This window comes from Vigna radiata, chromosome 7 (assembly GCF_000741045.1).
Source record: "Vigna radiata var. radiata cultivar VC1973A chromosome 7, Vradiata_ver6, whole genome shotgun sequence".
In the NCBI taxonomy this organism is placed as follows: Eukaryota; Viridiplantae; Streptophyta; class Magnoliopsida; order Fabales; family Fabaceae; genus Vigna; species Vigna radiata.
Genome location: NC_028357.1, coordinates 25,163,015 through 25,185,511, shown reverse-complemented (window position 1 = coordinate 25,185,511; position 22,497 = coordinate 25,163,015). Strand labels below are relative to the sequence as shown.

Genomic DNA, 22,497 nt, shown 5'->3' with positions numbered 1-22,497 from the left:
TGAGCATTTCATAAAATAAGAAAGGTTTCTTATTTTATTTCTATCAAATTAAAATTCTACGTCAAAAAACGAGTCTAAAGACAAAAGAAAGGATGGACTAGATATCTGAATAAAAAAAAAAAAAAAATTCAAGGTTGTCTGGGCACCTGTTTTATTATGTCAATTTCCTCTTCCAGTATCAAATTATAGATGCCATAGAACCAAGAAGAAATCATTTCACCAGAAAGTTATTTAAACTTCAACCTGTCAAAAACCATAAAAGTTTTTTAATGCTCACTCAAAGAGTGATAAAAGTAAAATGCCTCTACTAGGAGCAACAGAAAACATTATATATGTTGTGCTGTATCAAATCTAGTGATGAAATTCAAATTTATCAAACATGTTCCTTCACCAGAAAAATTGGGTTAGAACCAAAACGTTAACTCTGATGAGCATTACCCCAATATTTTGACTATAAAAATGAGATCTCATACATGAACAGTGTATACAAAGCTCATGTTCTATATTCATTCTATGGATCAAACATCACTAAGCACAAAAAACCAAATACCAAATTAAATTTAATTAATCCACAGCCTCGCTGACGTTCAATTGCTGCATAATATCATACTTTATTAAATTAAATTGTTGTATAAAGTTACAACATTATCTTACCATAGATAATAAAAACATTATTAATACATAAATTGTAAGAACAAGTGTGTAATTGCAAACCCTAACCTGTGAGAAATTTCTCCATTATAAATAAAAGAAATTATGACAAAACTGGACAACATGATTTGAGAGCAAAATTAAAGGGAGTTAGGGCGAGATGAATTACCTTATCAGAAGCTGAATGAGGGGAGGGAGTAGAAGAATGTTTTGGAGAAAAAGATTCCAGCTGAGAGATTTTATTTTCAAGAACGAAAACACGTTCCCAGCAACGGTTAAGCACAGAACGCTGAGCCTCCACGTCATGCAAAACGGATAGGGACAAATAGGCGTATGCCGCTGTGAATCCAAACCCGAACCATAACCATCGATTTTTTGACATTCTTTCTTCTCAATTCCGCACAAATTTAAGGATGGAAAAGAGAAAGATGGATAGGTAATTATGTTTATATATTTATACTGGCGTAAAATTATTAAAAAATATGGAATTTAAAATTTTTATAATAAAATATATTGTTTGAGTAAAATAAATTAAAATATTTTAAAAAATTATTAAATTAATTTAATTTAATTTAAAAAAATTTAAATTTTACATAAACTAAAATAAAAATTATAAATTTTTATTTTTAAATACACGTCCTTGTACTATATCAGTTAAAATATATTTCTTTAGTTAATCGTTGATTTAATGTATTATTGAGTAATTATTGTTGGTGATATAATTTTCTAATTGTAAATTATTTTTTATTTGTGATTTTTTATGTTTGTAATGATTATTTTTTATTATTATTTATTATCGAGGTTGTTTATTTTTTCTGATATCAACTAACAAAAAAATTTTCAATCATCGATTAAAAAATCAGTAAAACCTTCCACTAGAAAGTTTGTAAAAGTAATCTTGATGATCGCGCTTTACATAGTCTTTTAGTTAATAGATGTGAAAATTTTAAGTTCATATAAAAAAAAAAAGCAACAAAATCTAATAAATTATAATAAAAAAAAATAACTCTAATAAACGTTAACCTAAATAATTTTATTCGATATTAATTTAAAAAAAATTTCCTCAATATTAATTTAAAAAAAAATATATTCACGATACTAGTAATAAATTTTAAAAAGAAAATATAAATTAAAATTGCCTAAAACATATTACCAATATTAATATTTCTCTTTTTCATTAACCATTATTTAATCAAATACACGGGGAAGATGTTTTGAAATTTTATTTTATTGATTTCAACTTGACATAAAAAAAATATTTACAATTTCAAGAACATGTTTAGAATAACAGTTTGATTTTATAAATTTTTACGAAAAAAAATAAATTGTTGTGTGATGACTTAAAAATTTATATCTTATTATTATTGTTATATGAACTAAGTATAATACATAAATTTTGTTTCTCATGTAAAGGCTTTTTTTTTGTTTTAAAATAAAATTGGCTCTCGTAAGACCATTTTCTTTAGTAAATTTTCTCAAAATATTAATTTGATTATTGAAATAATTTGTTTTGAAAGATTCTATACGAAGAGGTAAAATTAATCTTGAATAGTAACTTAAATAATTTATCGTAGATTAAAATATAATTTAGAATTGAGCATTCCATAAAATAAGAAATTATTTCAATCAAATTAAAATTCTAAGACAAAGAAGGAGTCTAAGGACAAAAGATACCATGTACTAGATATCTCCTATGAATGTAAAAAGTAAGAACATTTTAACTTAGAATGTCTTGACATTTGAGAAGTCCAAGAAGAAGGTGATCTTTTTCAACAAGGACAAAAAAAAAACTCCTCATGAGCATGTGGAGGACCTTGATATCTTAGATTTAGAAGAAAAGCTTGAAAAATAAATAAATCTTTACCTTATGACAGATAACGTTAATTACTCATCAGAACAACCATAATGAGAGGTAGATTTTAATGATTTACATTCTGTAGAAACTTATAATGAATTATTATCTAATTATTCAAAACTTTTTGAACCTTTCAAAAAAATATGAGAAAACAAAATAATTTTTTTAAAAAAAATAAGTGTTTGAAGAATAATTTGATGTGATTAAAAGACGAGGCCAAATTGTTAAAAGAAAGCGATAACAAACTGAAAGAGGAGCTTGTTTAGGCTAAGCATGAAATAAAAAATCTCATTCAAAAGAATGAGAAATTTATGAAAAACTCAACGAGGATGTGAACGCATTGAGGCTCTTCTACAAAAAACGACACTATACATAAAGTGTTTAATAGAACGTATGAAGACAATGAACATCTAAGGCTCCTTATTAAGGGCGGTAAATAACCCTATGAAAAGAGAGGTTTAGGTTGTATTGATAAAAACATGTGTGATGCATCATTTAGCCATATGATAACATGATCGTACAATTCGAAATTTAATACACGAGATTAAAAGATTAATTATTTTTATTAAATCTCACACGGGAACTAAGTTTTACTCAATAATTTCATACTTATAATACATTCAAAATTAAATCAATAATATATTGTGAAAAATCAATCTAAGAAGTTTACCTAACATGTCAATCATAATAACACAAGAAACTTAATCAAATAATGCAAAATCAGATATCAAATAATCATATCTCCTAATAACCAATAATATTTCAAAACTAATATGTTGTAACTAACAACTCAATCACATGCATACCCAAAACCCAATCACATGCATACACAAAAACTAACAACCAAAAAATTAACCTTCTTAACGGGTTGAAAATGCAGTGGAGGGAAATGAAGGAGTGTGAAAGTGTTTTGCAGGCTGCACCACCGTACAAAAACACACACAATATGGTCCTAAAATCGCCGCCCAACAATGCACCAAAAGCCAACGCAAATGCATTTTAATCGATTCAAATGGAAGATAATTCATCAAAGCATAATGTAATAAGAGTGAAAATGATTTTAAACGATGCAAATGGGAGAAAACCATACCTCAATAGCAATGACATAGGAGAAATCACGAAGAAGAAGATGAATAATGATTTCGCGTAATTGTTGCTTGCGTTCGCGGGATGGTAAAAACCAGGGCTTTAGACATCGGCTTCCCTCCCAGCCGATGTCTAATTCGTCTTACACGTTGGCCCACCTCCTCAGCCGTTGTTGATGGCCTTTAAAAAATTAATTTTGGCACTCAAAATGAGGAATTTATGGACCCATTTGGCGTCTCGGGTGGGAGGGGCCGATGTCTAAAGCCAATTTAGATGTCAGGGGAGGGGATCGGACGTCTAAGGGCAATGAAACAATGACTTTTTTGTTACTTTCTGCAGACCATTTGGTGTCTAGGTTGGGGGGGCGACGTCTAAAGCCAATTTAGACGTCGGGGAGGTGGGGGTCGGACGTCTAAATGCATGGAGAAAGTGACTTTTTAGTTACTTTCGCAGACCATTTAGCGTCCAACGTTGTTGGCCGACGTGTAAATGAGCTATAGACGTTGGGGGAAGAGGGGAAGAGGGGAAGACGTTTAAATGTAATAAAAAATTGTTTTTTTTTTGTTTAATACCTATTTTGGTCCCTCTTTTCGGGAGGTTTGTTCAAAGCGGTCCTCCCTTTTTTAAAAAGTTCACTAAAGTCCTACTTTTTGCAAAAACTGTGCAAGTTAGTCCTTTTTGCTAACGGCGTTAATTCTGCTAACGACAAAACTTCCAGCTGGCAAATATTTGATGACTTGTACAAATAAAATTCGTTGTAGTCCTCATATTGGTTTAAAAATGTTTATTGTGGTCCTCGTGTTGGTTTAAAAATGTTTATTGTGGTCCCCCTTTAAAAATGTTTATTGTGGGTGTTTTAGCAGCATGCAGCCATGTTGGAATGTTCGATCAAGCGCTCAACTACTTAGAGACAGGAAGCGGCTTCATAAATTTGTCAATGGAAAATGCTCTTGTGGAATTTTTTGTGGTTTTCTCTAAAAGCAGCAACTAAAATTTTTGTGGTTCTTTTTTCACATCTCCACACTTACTAATATAACACATGAAACTACACTGATAAACTTCAAATTATTGTGATTATAGTTTCCCAAAAGGTTAGCGCATGGATTACTAGATCACACGTGAAATCTTTAACATGTATTAAACAATGTACAAATGGCTTACCCTTCTAAGATGGCATGATGATCTTGGTTCCGTAGAACATGTGAGACATCAGATTTCTTTAGTTTACTGACACGTTTTTTTTTAGTTAAAGGGGACCACAATATACATTTTTAAACCAACACGAGGACCACAATAAACATTTTTAAACCAACACGAGGACCACAATAAACATTTTTAAACCAATATAAGGACTACAACGAATTTTATTTGTACAAGTCATCAAATATTTGTCAGCTGGTAGTTTTGTCGTTAGCAAAATTAACGTCGTTAGCAAAAAGGACTAACTTGCACAGTTTTTGCAAAAAGTAGGACTTTAGTGAACTTTTTAAAAAAGGGAGGACCACTTTGAGCAAACCCCTCGAAAAGAGGGACCAAAATAGGTATTAAACCTTTTTTTTTAATTTCTCACACATTTTTGGCGTCCAATGGGGGGGGGTCAACGTGTATATGGATTTAGATGTTGGGAGCCCCTAGAGCCGACGTCTAATTCACTTTTTTATTTATGAAACTGCCACCAATCATTTTTAACGTTGGATTTTCTATGGTAAGACGTTATATGCGTGACGTTATACGTTATTTCTACACTAGTGAATGCTTTTGATGTTTTCTATAAACTCTATAAGAAGGTTGAAAATGAAAAGGGATGTAAGATAGTATCAATCATAAGTGATCATGGAGGAGAATTTGAAAATAATCTTTTTAAAAAATTTTGCAAAAACTCTAGCATAAACCATAATTTCTCATTTCCAAGGACACCACAACAAAATGGGATCACTAAGAGGAAAAATATATCTTTACGAGAAATGGTCATAACTATGTTGAACAATTTTAGCACTCCTAATCACTTATAGGCTAAGGCAATCAACACAATCTTTTACCTTCAAAATAGAATTTATCTAAGGCCAATCTTAAGCAAAACTCCATATGAATTATGGAAGAATAGAAAGCCAAACATATCATATTCACATATTTAAGCTGCAATTCTTTAAATTCCTCTTTTAATTTTTCATAAGTAGTATTTAATCTTTCAGATTCATCAATCAATTCCAAGAAAGCATTATGCATGTCAACAAAACCATTATTACAATTAGAGACACTTACTTGGTATTCAGTGTCATTGTCGTTTTCCATTAAACATAGATTTGCTTCCTCATTAGAGTCGCTTGAACTAAATGATTGAATCATTGTCGTCCCAAGCTTTGTAAGCTTGTGAGACTTCTTTTCCTTCTTGTCTTCACCCTTTTTGTTGTTCGAGCAATCAACCTTAATGTGCCCTCTCTCGTTGCACCCGTAACACTTGTAGTTTGAAGAGGATGCTTGATTGTCCTTCCTCTCGCTTCAGAACTTACCTTTCGCATTTGACTTCATGAACTTAGTTACCTTCCAACGAACATGAAATTGATTCTTAACAAATTAGTTATTATAAAAACTATACAAAAGGGTTAATAAACTGAAAAGGATAAAGAAGATAAAGATAAATAAAATAAATAAAAAATTAAATAATAAAATAATAAAAGATAGAAAGAAATAAATTTATAAAAATATTTAAATAGATAAAAATAATGATAAAGAAAATATGTTCATTTCACTGTTTTTTCAAAATAGAACTTATGATTGGTTATCTAAATATTATTATTAAATCAATTATTGTTTTAGATTTTTAAATTAATTAATATAAATTCTCAATTAATTTGTTGACATTCTCACTACTTACCAAAGTATATTCTCAATTATAAGCAAAAACTTTGAAGATTAATCATTGTAAATTTAACCAAAGTACATTTTCTATTAAATATTATTATGCTTAATCATGTGTATTCTTTTACCTCTTATATCAATTAAAAAGCTAATTAACCAATGCACATTCTTGATTAATTCTTGTTAAAGTTTTCACCTTTTATCAAAGTACATTTTCAACTATTGGAAAAACTCATCCAATCACATGAAAGTTCATAACTTTAATCAAAGTAAATTCTCAATTAAAATTAAAAACCCTTAGCTCATTTGATTATTATGTTATGTAGATTTAACATTGTGTTAACTTGCTACAATGTAAAAATCATTACTTTTACTTGATTAAGAGACAAAAGACATAGAAAAATATAAGTTACAGCAAGAATTAGAAGAACAAACAAATTTATTCATTTAACCTCAGAATCCAATTAAGAAATTACAGCACAATTAGCCCTAGAAGATTAACACTCCATGGAATGTAAGAATAATATGAAAAAAGAATAAGAGAGGGTGAAGAATGTAGTTATTGGTTTCGTGCAATGGAACGTTTCTTGAGTGTGAAAATGGACACAAATCAATAATGACAGGCTTTCAACTCAGTAACAACAACAACACTCAATCACACTCCCTGTGGAAGTTCTCGCTCTATGCCAACACGCCAAGTTCTTAAAGCCACAACACAGGGGTTCCGTAAACCCTAGAACACTTATCACCGCACACTGTAAATAAGAATTTCGAAAATACACTTTACTTGTATGTTTTGTATATTAAAATGAGAGTCCAAATCCAATTTATAGAGATCTCACTCAAGGATACCTCCAAAAATCCGTTGTAAGTTTTTAATGTGTAATAATTGATTATCCAAATATGGTAATCGATCATCCATCATTGAATGCACAACGGTCAAAAACTTGCTTGAAAATTCTCATAATTACTTGTGATAATCGATTATGGCAATCATAATCGATTATTGATAATTGATTATCACAAGTGGTAATCGATTATCTTGAGTATAAAATGGGCTTTTCTAATTCAAAACGATTTTTAACGCACCTTAAGCCAAACAATATATAGAATCAAATATAAACCACATCCTAACATCAATCTACTAAAATACAAAATCTTTTATATTAAAAACAAGTCTTTATAAAGATCTTCCTACAATAAGAGCACTTGAAACTTGAATTTGAGACATCATCAAAATTTTTGTTCTTCAACTTTATGCTAACAATATCCTCGTTTTTTATGATGATAAAAAACTCTTTAATTTAAAGCTTTTGTTAACCTGTACTGATATGTAACTCTTAAATAACTTAAAGAAAATGGATTAGTAGACATATGATAAATATAATTAAGCCTTTAAACATATTTCTCCCCCTTTTTTATCTATAATAAATAGTTATTTATATAAAATACCTCCCCTAAATAAAAGAACTCCCTTTTAATATAAGCCATAAATAAATCAAACAATATAAGCAATAAGGTAAATTTATTTTATTATAAAATAAAACATAACAGGAGAGATACAAAATGTAAATGAAATGCATGTTGGGTAACTAAAAGTCATCATTATCATGGTCATCTAGAGGTTGAACTAAATCCTCTAGAGCCTGGACCCTATCATTTAATCCCCTAAGGAGAGAACAAACTTCCTCATGCCTAGAGGCTTGAAGAAGTGACATATCAAATAACTTCCTAGATAGACTCTCTAGGGAATAAGAATGACTGGCCAATGTAGAAGGTCCCGCTTCATCCTGAATATCGTTCATCTCCTTGTCGTCATCTTCAGCTTCTGAACACTAAGCATGATTTGAAGTATAGGGACATAACAGTCACACTATCAAATAGTGGATAAGCCTTTGATTACTCATAAGGCCACCCACCAACAATTGCTTCCTTTTCATTTGAACCTCAGGGTTCTTTAGGAAAGAACAGAAATCCAAAATCTTGTTGAAGTCGTTGAGCCCCTAGGTCAGCATTACCGTGTCCTCATCAAGTTGTAATTAAGCCACGATTGTCCAAAAGTCATCATCCAAAATAATATCTACTCCTTTGACTCTGGCGGAGTAGACCCCATCTCTAGCCTTCAAATTAAAGCAGAAAACACAAACCATATCAAGATAGTATTTACCTTGCAACTCTAGTAGATACTATATACCCTGATGAAAAATGAGAGGTGGGAACTGGAATCCATATGCATGAAACCAGTTTAGATCAACAAACTATGTTGATATCAACTTCCTTTCTTTCCAAAAAGTGATGAACTCAAAATGCTTTTCCTCGTCGGAGATCCACCCGCTCAGATTACTGGCACGAGGTCTTGGATCTAAGGAAGTAGAAGGACGTGATCTTCTTCTAGTAGGAAGTTTCCTTCGATCAAACATGTAGAAGGATGAAGTAAGGAAGATATAAAGGGTTTGGAAACAAATGCATAAGAAAAGACCAAAATAGCTCAAAATGCTTCGCAAATGCACAATGCTCAAATGATGTGAAAACAATCGATTATGGACCCCTATATACAGCAAATGACCAAGAAATGCAACAAAGAATCGGAATATAGTCGTTACAATGGATAATCGATTTCTAACAATCATATTTGTCAAATAATCGATTATTTCGAGTGATAATCGATTATTGTTTCAAAAAACAGAAGCCCAAAAAGGTGATAATTGATTATAGCTTCAGAATAATCGATTATTGCAACTTGCGACAGCTCTAAGGGACAGGATAATCGATCATCAATAGGGGATAATTGATTATTGCACGAGAATTTTCGAAAACATGAAAAATGCAACAAACAAGACTCTTAGACAATTTCTAGGATCCCTAAATCCCTTATAAGCTCATAAAATCTATTCTTGGACAATGCTTTGGTGAAAATATCTGCTAAGTGGTGCTTGGTATCAACATACTCTATTTCACATTCCCTCTTTTGGATATGGTCTCTAAGAAAGTGGTGCATAATCTCTATATGTTTGGTTCGAGAATGCATAATGGGATTCTTAGTAAGATTGATGGCACTGATGTTGTCACACTTAAGAGGTATATGGTCAAGATAAATATCAAAATTCTCTAATTTTTGTTTCATCCATAATAGTTGGGCACAAAAGTTACCTGCAACAATATACTCAGACTATGTGATAGATAGGGCTACACAAGCTTGTTTCTTAGAATGCCAAGAAATTAAGGAACTACCCAAGAGGTGACATGTACCACTAGTGTTTTTTCTATCTATCTTACAACCACCACAGTCTGCATTTGAAAACCCTACAAGACTAGGTTCAGCCCACAAGGATACCACAACCGAAAAGACACAGTTCCCTTAAGGTACTTAAGGATACGCTTAATTGCGATTAGATGAGTCTCTCTAGGACTAGCTTGGTACCTAGCACAAACACACACAATTTGTATAATATATGGTCTACTAGCAGAGAAATATAACAATGACCCTATCATGTCTCTTTACAAAGTTTGGTTTGTGGGCGTACCTGATTCATCCTTGTTGAGATAACATGATGTAGCCATAGAAGTTGATGCCTCCTTAGCTTTATCCATTTCAATTTTCTTTAGGATTTCCCTACAATATTTAGTTTGGGAAAGAAACATACCTTCTTTCATTTGATTGATTTGTAAACCAAGGAAGAATGTCAATTCACCTATCATTGACATTTCAAACTCACCCTACATAGTCTTAACAAATTCCCCGCAAAGAGATTTATTAGTTGATCCAAATATAATATCATTAACATATACCTGTGTAAGCAGAATATGTTTTTCTACTCTTTATATAAACAGAGTGGAATCAACTTTACCTCTATTAAACTTATTGTCTAGCAGAAAATTGTTAAGCCTTTCATACCAAGACCTAGGTGCTTGTTTAAAACTGTAAAGAGCTTTCTTTAATTTAAAGATGTGATTTGGATATTTATAATCTTTAAAGCGAGGTGGTTGTTCAACAAGTACATCGTTTTTTAGATAACCATTTAGGAAAACACTTTTAATCTCCATTTGATATAATTTAAATTTCATAATAGATGCATAAGCAAGAAGTAGGTGTATTTCCTCTAATTTGGCAATAGGAGCGTATGCTTCATCATAATCAATACCTTTTTCTTAACATTATCCTTTTGCAACAAGCCTAGCTTTATTCTCGGTGATGTTTCCATCTTCATCCAATTTGTTTCTGAACACCCATTTTGTTCCTAACACTTGATAAGTGCTTTCTCTAGGAACTAATTTCCACACTTGATTTCTTTCAAACTAGTTGAACTCTTCTTGCATTGTAACACACCATTGATCGCCTTCTAGAGCTTCCTATATGCTCTTGGGTTCTAACTGTGAAACAAAAGCCATAGTCATACAATAATTTGCTAAGTTTCTATGAGTACTTACTTCTTTTGAGACTTCTTCAATAACATTGTCAAGTGATAATCCTCGACGTTGTTGCCATGTCTTAGCTAAATCTTCATGTTGAGGGTTAATTGTCTCTTCAACTATTGTCTCCTGCAAGTTTTCTTCTTCACCTGCATCTGATTCATCTGACTCAAGAGGTTTATCCTCAAAGTTCACAATTTCATCAAAGACAACATGTATAGATTCTTCAATTTCAAAAGTTCTTCGATTAAAGACTCTATAAGCTTTTCTCATTAGAGAATAACCAAGAAAAATAGCTTCATCGGATTTTGAATCAAATTTACCCAAGTTTTGTAATGTATTATTTAAAACAAAGCATTTGCATCTAAACATTTTCAAATGAGAAACATTAGGATTTCTTCCTTTAAATAATTCATAGGGAGTACATTTTAAAACAGGACAAATAAGTATTCTATTTAAAACATAACATGCAATACTCACAATGTTAGCCCAAAAATGTTTTGGAAGTTTTGATCCTTTCAATAAAGTTCTTGTAAGTTCTTTTTGTAAAATTGAGTTTTGGTAGACCAATTACTAAGTCTTTAGATATGAATCCATTCAATTGTTGCATATGAATATGAGCAGTTCTCTTATGCCAAAACCATGGATTTTCTTCTTTTACTACTAAACATGAAATATTTTTATTTGAAACATTTTCCAAATCAATTAAATAAATATTTGCATGCCTAATACCTTTTAAAGCAATTTCAAAAGAATCTTTTTCATGAATTGCGCAATAATTGGGTTCGAATGTTACCTTGAAACCTTTGTCACATAGTTGACTAATACTGAGAAGATTATGTTTCAAACCTTCAACAAATAGTACACGTTTAATTATCAAGGTATTTTCATTTGCTATGTCTCCTATTCCAAAGATCTTTCCCTTGTTGTTGTCACCGTATGGGACATAGCCTTATTCTTTCTTACGGAAGTTTGTAAATTTCTTAATATCACCTATCATGTGCCTTGAAAAACCACTATCAAGGTAACACAGACTTCTTGGATTTAGAACTCATGTGCAAAAAAAGAGAACAAGTTATTTTAGGTACCTAATCACTGGGTTCTTTGGGTTAGTTAGACAAATATTTAAATTATTTTATAACCCAATAAACTCTCCACAAGGAACATCATAATGTTTTATTTTACATTTATTGATCTATGACCTGTTTTCAATACAATAAAAACAAGTAGCAACATTTGGTTCCTATTATTATTAGTTCCATTTCTACCTAAATTTTACGGGTTCTATTTTTTTTTTTATAATTATAGTCATAATAGTAATTTCGACTGTATCTTGGAACATATTTTATTTTATTTTTATAATTATAATCATGATAATTATAATTATATTTAGAAATATTTTTTATTTTATTACTATAATTATAATCGTAGTAATTATAATTATTTTTAGGAACATGTTTAACAACCTTTTTAATTTTTGAATTTTTACTATACTCAAGCTTTGGTTATTTTATCAAGAGGCTTCTTTTTATTTAAACAAGAAACACATTCTTTAATTTTTGTATATTTTCCTTTTTCATAATATAAAATCTTTATTTTCTTCAAGAACTTTTTCATGATTTGATTTTAATTCCTTAAAGTCCTTCTTTAATTTTTTATGAGCAATATCTAATTTCTCTTATTCAAGCAATAATTCTTTATATGTGTCAAGTAATTCACTTTCACTATAATATGAATTTTCAGAATTGCTAGAGGTTCTTACTTGATTTCTAGAGATGTCATCATCGTTCATCAAACATATGTTGACCTACTCATTAGATGTCATCATCATTCATCAAATGTAACATCCCGAATTTTTGAGATGTCACGGTGTAAATATATATATATATATATATATATATATATATATATATATATATATATATATATATATATATATTATGTTTCTGAAACACAATATTTCCATAAACATTTATAAAGGATAATAAACTTTATTTGATTAAAATTGCGAAAACAAAACTTAACCATGAAGGTTGTCTGGAAATCTCATAGTGACATTTTTACATAAAAATACAAAATTGGAATACTTTTAAGTAATAGAAAATAAATGATAAATCTCCGAACATAACATCCCAACTCTCTTCAGCTACTCAGATCCGATCTTATCTGCAAACCATCTACTCCCGTATAAGTACGATCATCGTAGGTGGAAACCACAACCACAAACATGCAAGGGTGAGCAACTAGAAATAACACCATAGCATATAACATAGTAAAACAACATGAAACACAAACTACCACTCCACTAATAAATAATATCACAATCAATTCGCTCATAAACCAATGTCATTTTCCTTGCACTATGTCGTCTCAACCTGTTACACAAAACAGGGCGATTCAAGTCGTCCTCCATCGCAACTTCAGACCTATCTCCCCAACCTTTCAAAAAGCCTTTTGGGCGAGACATTCACCTCCTTTCGCAAAAGGAAATAACACTCGAATATCTGTCTTTATACGAGACCCAACATCCTTATCGTATCACAATACGAAAGGCACACACAAACAACAATAGTATGAGGAAAATAACAGTTTCATGTTCGTATCATAATTTCATGCACATTCTCATTGTCATACGTTTCTCCACAAATCATAAGATTTATCTCGTCGTTATCGAAATATACATAGTCTCAACAATATACATTGCTCACCAATCACAAGACTCATCAAACACAAGGTTTTACTACATCATTTAAAATATTACGACTTTATATACAACACCACCATGTCTCTTAAAGGTACCATGACTTCAAGTAATTCACCACATAGACATATAAAATTACCACGACTTTTATGAAATACCACTGCAACACATAAAAATATTCAACTTTTATTGTTTGTTTTATATACATAATAATCTCTTAGATTAAATTATGAAAATAATGTTTCATATCTTAACTTATATATATACTTACTAACTAAGTAGCAAACTATCCTTATTATATTTATATGTAATTTAATCTAATGGCAACCAAAGTTCAATCACGTAACAACCTTAATAATTCTATTATTTATAAATATTTCATAATATAATATTAAATAAAACTTAAGTTAGTTGAATAACCTTGGTAACCTTTGTGGTATTCAAACAAATTCCAAATTTCCATCTTTTCCTATTTGAAACCTACACCATTCAATGTCCATAACATAAAATATCAAAATAAACATTTCCTTTTCTGCATAGCTTGTTGTAGATTCATTATCTTCTCCTAAGCTATATATGCCTTCTTTTTCTTGAATAATTTCTTTTGGCTTCTTTCTTCACCCTTCTTATGGTTTGGAAAATTTGCTTTCATATGTCCTTTTTCCTCGCTATCATAACAACGATAATTTGGCGAAGATTCCTTGATTTCCTTCTTTTTTCCTTTAAATCTTCTTCTTCCCTTGGACTTCATGAACTTGTTAAATTTCTTAACAAAGAGACCTATATCTTCTTCATCTTCTTCATATTCATCTTCTTCATAGTCTTCTTCTTCATTAAGATATTTGCTTTTACTAATCTCATATTTGAAAGCTAGAGTCTTTTTCTTTCCTTTCTCTTCATCCTCGTTCAGTCTCCCAAGATCCAAGTCATGTTCTCTCAACTTACCAAACAATGCAGTCATTAACATGGTGTTGAGATTTTGTGACTCACTAATTGCAGTCCCCTTTGGTTGCCAAGTCCTGTCCAAAGATTTGAGAATTTGTATATTTAATTCATCATTATCGTAGGACTTACCTAACCCAATGAGATGATTCATTATGTGTGTGAAGCGTTTCTGGACATCTATAATTGTTTCTCCCTACTTCATTCAGAACATCTCATACCCTTAGGTTAAAGTATTTCTTCTGGTTCTTCTGACATCATCAGTTCCTTCATGGGTGACTCTTAACATCTCCCACATTTCTTGAGCATTTTTACAGGTTGAGATCCTATAAAACCCATCAACAGTTAGAGCAGATGATATTATATTACGAGTCTTAACATCAAGTTGGGATCTTTGTTTATCTTCTGCATTCCATTTCTCTCACGGTTTAGGTTCCTACAAATTGTTAATAAATACAATAGAAACAAAAGGACCATTTGTGACAGTTTCCCAAATCTCACTATCAATAGATTCCATGAAAATTTGCATTCTCACTTTCCAAAAAACATAGTTTTCTCGAGTAAATAATGGAGCTCTATTGATAAAGGCACCCTCAGCAAAGGTTTGATGTTACCCCGTCATTTTGAATTACTATCAAAGCAAGCTCTGATACCAAATTGTCTAAGCGGTGTAGCGGAATGGTTAACGCGTTCAACAAACCAAGAGGGAGGTGAATTGATTTCTTATCGCAAATCGTTCTTTTTTAATAATTTTCTCGTAAATATAAATTCCTTAAAAACAATTTAAACAATTTTAAAAGGAAGAGAGAAAATTGCACAGGTAATTTTTATATTGGTTTGGATCACAGAGATCCTACACTAGTTGTTAATCTCAACCGACAATTAACTTTTCACTAGCACAAACCAACAAACTGTTACAATCACAAAGAAAATAAAGCGTTTTAAGGTTAGAACACGTCCCTTGTTACCCCAAGAGGTGAAACTCACTTCCCTTGTAACCCACAAGGGATGAGCACCTCCTCCGAATGTTTCACGAAAGATGACCACCTCCTTTGAATCTCCACAAAGGATGAACACCTCCTTTGAATCTTCATAAAGGATGACAGGCTTTCAACTCAGCAACAAAAACAACACTCAATCACACTCCCTGTAAAAGTTCTCGCTCTATGTCAGCACACCAAGTTCTCAAAGCCACATCACAAGAGTTCCGCAAACCATAGAACACTTATCACCAGACACTACATATAAGAATTTTGAAGATACACTTTACTTCTATCTTTCATATATCAAAATGAGAGTCCCAATCCAATTTATAGAGAGATCTCACTCAAGGATGCCTCCAAAAATCCGTTGTAAGGTTTTTAATGTGTAAAAATCGATTATCCTAATATGGTAATCAATTATGGATAATTGAATGCACAACGGTCAAAAACTTGCTTGAAAATTCTCATAATTGCTCGTGATAATCGATTATGGCAAGTCATAATAGATTATTTATAATCGATTATCTTGAGTATAAAATGAGGTTTTCTGATTCAAAATGGTTTTTAACGCACCCTAAGGCAAACAATACACAAAATCAAATATAAACCACATCCTATACATCAATCTACTAAAATACAAAAGCTTTAATATTAAAAACAAGTCTTCATGAAGATCTTCTTGCAATAAAAGCACTTGAGACTTGACTTTGAGACATCATCATAATTTATATTCTTCAGTTTTATGCTAACAATAATCGATTATTGCCGCAAGAAATCAATACAAATTATTAAGTTACATGTCTTCTAAGTGCTTACATTTGAAAGATAAACCTAATACAAATTTTCTACAAAAATTACTTTGACAAAGTATGTAAAAGTTCCTTGAGGTATTCAAGTGCATTATCATCAAAATCTCTTCAAAGCAATATGCTCTTTATTGGCAATAATCTCCCACTTTTTAATGATGATCAAAAATCATTTTTGTTGAAAGCACTTTTGACCATCCTGCAATCTTTTTACTTAAACAAAGCTCAAATATTAATAGCTTTAAACAATAAAAACACATTTATGATGTCGCTCCCCCTTTTTGATTAGAAAAAAAAAAGAATCATAAGTAGGAGAGGCTCCCCCTTAATAAAGGGTCCCCTTAACAAAACAATTTATAAATTAAGTACAACAGAATTAAAAATAGCAAGATTGCAAGAAATCAAAGATGCAATGTTGAAAAGGAGTACAATAATATTTAAAAAGAAGGGCTAGGAGGATCATCAAGAGGAGTAAGGTTAAAATGACGCTCAATATTGCCAAGCCTAGTGTCAAAATCCTCTAAGTATTCACACATATAATCATGATGAGAGTGATGCAACTCCATGAATTCTTCATGTCTATGTTGTTGTAGAGTACTCATCTACTCCATGTGCCTAGTTAAATTAGCAATCTGCTATTCAATGGAGAGAGAAGAGGACGAAAGAACAACTAATGGATCAGCTTTAGAGGGATCAACTACATTAACTGGTTCAGCCATATGGGCATCTATATCATCATCTGCATCGTCATTGTCAGCTTCATCTTTATGGACAAAGATGTTACCACGAGCAACAAAACTCATTTGGCGTAAAGTGATTTCACCAATTTCAAAACCAGTTGCTTGGATGGCACATGTGTTTTCTCCATCAACATTTACTCCTTTGTATTCAAGGATTCAGGTGGTAGTTCAAAGTAGTTTTCTTCGAACAAATTTGATGTTGGTGTTGAAGTGTGTGTTTTAGAAGTTTGATCACAACCGTGTGCAACAGTGGGGTGATTTTTCATTGAAATTGGAAGTTGAGAAGCCTAGGTCAGGCATGCGTCCTTAATCCAAGGTTGAGTTTTTGTATTAAGGTGTTAAGTTATCGCTTTTTGTTGGGTTTTCTTTGTTTTCGTATTTTGTGTGGTGTGTTTTGGAGAAACGAGTAAAATGTTCTTCTTGGTGTGAGTGGGTATAGATTTGGTGTGTACCATTTTGTAATTGTTTCTTAGTGGGTGGTTGTCGGTTTTCAATGTTAAGTTTCATTTCCAAGCTTTTGCTTTAAGCTTTTAGAGTAATTTCATGTCAATTTTCATTTGTAGGGTTGGATTTGGGATGTGTGAGGACAAATTTGAAGTTGTGATCTACCATGATGGAGAAGTCACTTATTTGAATGTTGACCTCAATAAATAGAGTTATTTCAAAGTGGTAAGTCCCCTTAAGGATGTGGGCTATATTGAAGTAAATGAGTTGTTTGCATCATTTCAAGAATAAAACTTATATGACCATTGGTTAATTAAATTCATTTTATTTCTTTTTATCATTTATTTTGGCAGTGGACTTCTTCAGGTCTTTTGATTCTATATGCAGAGGTCAGACACACTTTAACCCTATCTAAAGTGTTCCTATTGTATCACGAAGAACTTGAGAGGATACCTTAGATAAGTCCTTAAGATTAAGCATATCGTAGCACAACATCCTTTCTAAATGCAATGGAGTTTACAACTCAAGGTCATTTATTGGTTTTAACAATAACCGTGACAGGAAGTGTCTATGTTTATTTGATTTGTATTTCTACAACATGATTAAGTACAACATTATAGCAGGCCACTACTTGAGAAACCACAACAAAGTAGCACATATCTAGGCAACATTTGAGTCAATTTTCCAAGTGTAAAAGTTTAGTTACATATTTCAATGTGAAACCAATGTGATCTCCAACACAAATTGGTTTCATTGGGTAATGTCAAAATGCAATCTTCGTTTTATCTACACATGACACAATCTAAACTGCTCAAGTTCACTGAAGGTGCACCATAGAAAAATTAATAACTTAAATAGAAGGTCCATAACCAGCGCATAGACAATTCAGAAAGATGAGGTTTATGTCTGAGATAGGTTTTTCCAAATTGTATCAACTAACCAGCTTTTCTTTTATATTGAACTTCCTCAGGAGATTAACAAGCACCTGATGCTTTGGCTTCAACACATGCTTTGTAATATTAACAAGCAACTTTGTGATCTAAACAGTAGGGAAAAAAGATTTACATGGGTTTTTGGGCAAGAAACGAAGTTTTTGTCAGCACAGATAAGAAAATCGGTCAATAAGTTTCATATTAGAGGAAAATGAAACTACATAAACATCTTTCATGTTATAGGTATTATTAAAAAAATAACTTAGTTATAACAACTACAAGTGCTTGGTGGATCACAATTGAAGCAAATATGGGTAAAAAGTGAAGCCATTCAGGATGAGATGCCATAGTTACTCAAAATTTGCAAGCATCACAAAACTCATTGTTGTCTCTAGCAAAAAATGGTATGTCAAAGGTAGACAAACTCCCACTTTATGCATGACAGAATATCATATATACTTGAAGATTGAACAAACAGGGACTTCAGTACATATATATTCATGCTTGACACACGTGTTAAATGATCATAACAGTTTAAATGTAAAGTTTTCTATCACATGAAAAAAAAAAAAAAAATAAATGGAGAAGACTGTCTCGCTGCATATGCCATGTAATGATTGTAACTCTCCTACTAATGAACTAAGAAATAGAATACTGAAGTTTCAAAGCTTCTAATCTGTCTCTAATTAGCCAAGTAATTATAAACTGTTCTCCAACATATTAACCATTTTTAAAAAAATTTCTGACTTCAAAGAGTACAAGGAATTATTTTCAATCTCTTCATCTTTCCCTTCCACAAAGGAACGATTTCCTGCTGAACCTTATTCTTTACCTTCTACATTGTACTGGCCATCTTTAAGTTGCATCTTCATGAAACTATAGACATGTACTCCAATACAACATGAACATAGAAATGCAGAAAACGGTGAGACTGACAAAATTATGACAACATGTGAAGTTAGTAAAAAATGATCACATGAGCACAATTTTTAATTATGAGATAGAATCAATCATTTGAAAGTTAGCTAAGTAAATAAATCCTATCATTTATCTATTTATTATAGTACACAGTATTTCCATTTATGTTCGTGTAAAATTCATAAAAAAAAAGAATGTAGTTGAGAGTGTTCTAGCGTGTCCGAGTTAGATTGATAGCAAAAGCATATGTGAGTTATGATCTGAGAGAAGGTCATGCTTTCTGGTTAAAGAAAAAGCTCTTGCTTTCAATAAATCAATAAGCAGCGAGAAACTAATAAAAATCAAGAGAAAAGAGTGAAAATGGGGAGAGAATCAAAGAAACCTCCTGCTGTGAAACCATTAACTGAATGAACTTACTGAAATGTGATGGTTAAGCCACACAAAACTCAATTTAATGCGTTTCACGAAACCACCAAACCACGAAAAATCCAAGCCCTCTTCACAAAGGAAACCTTACTTCTAAAACCATTTTAATGAGTTTCACAAAGAAAACCATTTTATCGTGTTTCATGAAGAAAATCACTTTAAAATACCAAATTTTCACATCATTGTTTCTTTAAGTTGACACATTTTAATGTGTTTCGTGATTAAAAACTATTTTGAAATACCAGAGTTTCACATCCCTATCGTTAACTATTTATGTTTCTTTAAGTTATCATATAAGTCAAGAACTAACAACTCATTCTTACTGTATCGTTAACCAATTAATGTTTCTTTAAGTTACCATGTAAGTCAAGAACTAACAACTCATATACCTGCCACTTAAGTTTGCAAATCACCAACACCTTCACCAAACTTTTCCGCAAAACCCACACCATCACACAGCAAACCAGTTCACCATGAAGGAGATTACTTTCATATAAAACAATCAAAGGGTAAAAAGACACTTTAAAAAAATATGGGATTCTGGTAGAAATTGATTGGATGGAGGAAGCAATTCACAAATAGCAAGTACCTAATTGAATTTTGTTGAAAACTCCTGGCCTACAATCTCAGTGGGAAAATGTTTAACATTATTTTAACAAAACATATTAGCTTAATCGAGCATTTGAAAAAGACTTCGAAGTTTGATCACCTGACATGGAAACAAGTCTTCGTTTTCCAACAGTGCGTAAAATAAACATAAGGGAAAATTTTGACAATATGTCGTGAAGTAAAATCAAACAGTGAGTGAATTAAAAACGATAATCACAAGCATCTGCCACTTAAATATGTGTGTAAGAATAGTTGATACTAAGAATGGAGAAAAACGAATGGAAAAGTTGCATATCTAGAAAAGCTGAAAAGTTCCAAGCGTTTAACTTGTACCAAAATAATGTTTAACGTTTGCTAGTCTTACGACAGTAATTTTATGACAATCAAATTTGTGGACGACCTAACAATAACAATTAAAACTTTTCATTGTAGTATTTGACTACCATAATCAGCATTGAACTTGTCGTATTTGTGGGCATGGAGATGAGCAGATGGTCTTGTGTTTCTTAATGCCGTTTCTATATCTTCAGATCTGATTGGCCCAATTTTTGGCAACTCTGCAACCCAATGATTACTTTCAGTTCGAGAGGAGTAAAATTAAACTCAAGTAAATATTTAAGAAAATAGGCAACACATTGTTAAAAGGAAATCTACATAAAAGAAGCTGTTATCATCAATGTTCCTGTGTAAACAGACAACATACCATCTTCAGGCACCACCTCCTCCTGTCTCTGCTCAAGTTGTGACATCAAGCGTCTCAAGGGCTGCATTGCTGTTTCTTTACAGAGTAATCGGATATCTGACCCTGAAAAGCCTTCCGTCTGATCCACAAGCAAATCATAGGGGATCGGTTCCTCGTCAGGCTGCACAGGAAGGAGTTCCTCAAACATCGCTCTCCTCGCTACTGCTTCTGGAAGTGGTACAAGGATCTTTTAATTATGGTTAAGGAGCAACCATTAGAGACAGAACTAGCTTTCAATTGCAACATCAGATTGCTTATATTGCATCATCTATATACATATTGGACTAAGATCTACTCTCAATATTATTATTTTTTTGTTTCACCACCAAAGATATCCCCAATCAAGACAACAATAAATACCTTAACTCTTGAAATAATAATAATAATAACAACAATAACAATATTATTAATAATAATAATAATAATAAACCAGCTTAAAGGATGCCTGCCAAGTTTACAAACACAGTACTAGTCTACAATGCATGTCTATAAGGACTGCAATTCAAATTTAAACCCAGAACAATAAATGCTCTTGTATTATAAACCAAGCATCTTGGATAGAATGCCAGTTTCATTTAGAGCGAATAAGATGTCCACAATCGGTAGTGTAGGAAACAAGAGTACTGAGATGATACGAGATGCCCAATTATTTATTCAATGCTCCCGAAAAAACATGGCCTAATAATTACACTAATATGCACAAGCTTATATTTGAAGGATACACGCTTCTCAAGACGTCGGAGCATGGCTGCATCCAATTCCCAGGGAAGATTTGTTGCCGCCAAGACAAAAACCAGTTCATCTGTCCGGGTCAAACCATCCATCTGCAATCTTAATCCAAATGATCAATGGTGGAGAAAGAAAAGCAGAATACACACATCACTGTTTTGATGACAATCCATATTAAGATGCAATGTTTGAATTTCCAGAGGACACAAGCTCCCAGGTAAAATGAAAAACTTTCACAATTTCAAAGGCCAACTATCATGGCTTTAAATAACTAAAAAATTAAGCAGCGATGAAAAGGCAAAACTTTAACAATTTATCTGTGTTAGATATTGTGTTTATTTCATTTACATGTTCATTTGTATTTGGGCTTTAGCCCACACTCTTATTATTATAAATACATTACCCTATGTGTATACACAGACACATAAGGGAGATTTCCTCTCATCTCTTTTACTATCTCATATGGTATCAGAGCTTAGGTTCTTTTCCAGTCGTCTCCGGTGCCCATCTCTGTCGTCGCCGCCGTCGCCGTCGCCGCCACCGTCGCCGGCGCCGTCGCCGGAGTTTCAGAATCGACCGGCGACCACTCCATCTGGATCGTCTCGGCCGGGCGACCACCGTGGTCCAAAGATCGCGGTGATCGGAGCTCTCACGCGCCTCCACG

At 32.1% G+C, this 22,497-nt stretch overlaps 1 protein-coding gene across 1 annotated transcript in view; it reads right to left on the bottom strand.

Annotated features, from left to right (window-relative positions):
* Positions 1–20,586: 20,586 nt before the first annotated feature.
* The window catches only part of LOC106768409 (katanin p60 ATPase-containing subunit A-like 2), a 26,608-nt gene continuing 24,697 nt past the window's right edge, over positions 20,587–22,497 (bottom strand). Inside the window, exons 9-11 of the mRNA XM_014653557.2 lie at positions 21,827–21,928; positions 21,066–21,291; positions 20,587–20,919 (exon numbers count right to left, since the gene is read on the bottom strand). Coding sequence (XP_014509043.1) covers positions 20,786–20,919; positions 21,066–21,291; positions 21,827–21,928 — 462 coding nt within the window. The 3' untranslated portion in view covers positions 20,587–20,785. The remainder of the gene's footprint in view (positions 20,920–21,065; positions 21,292–21,826; positions 21,929–22,497) is intronic.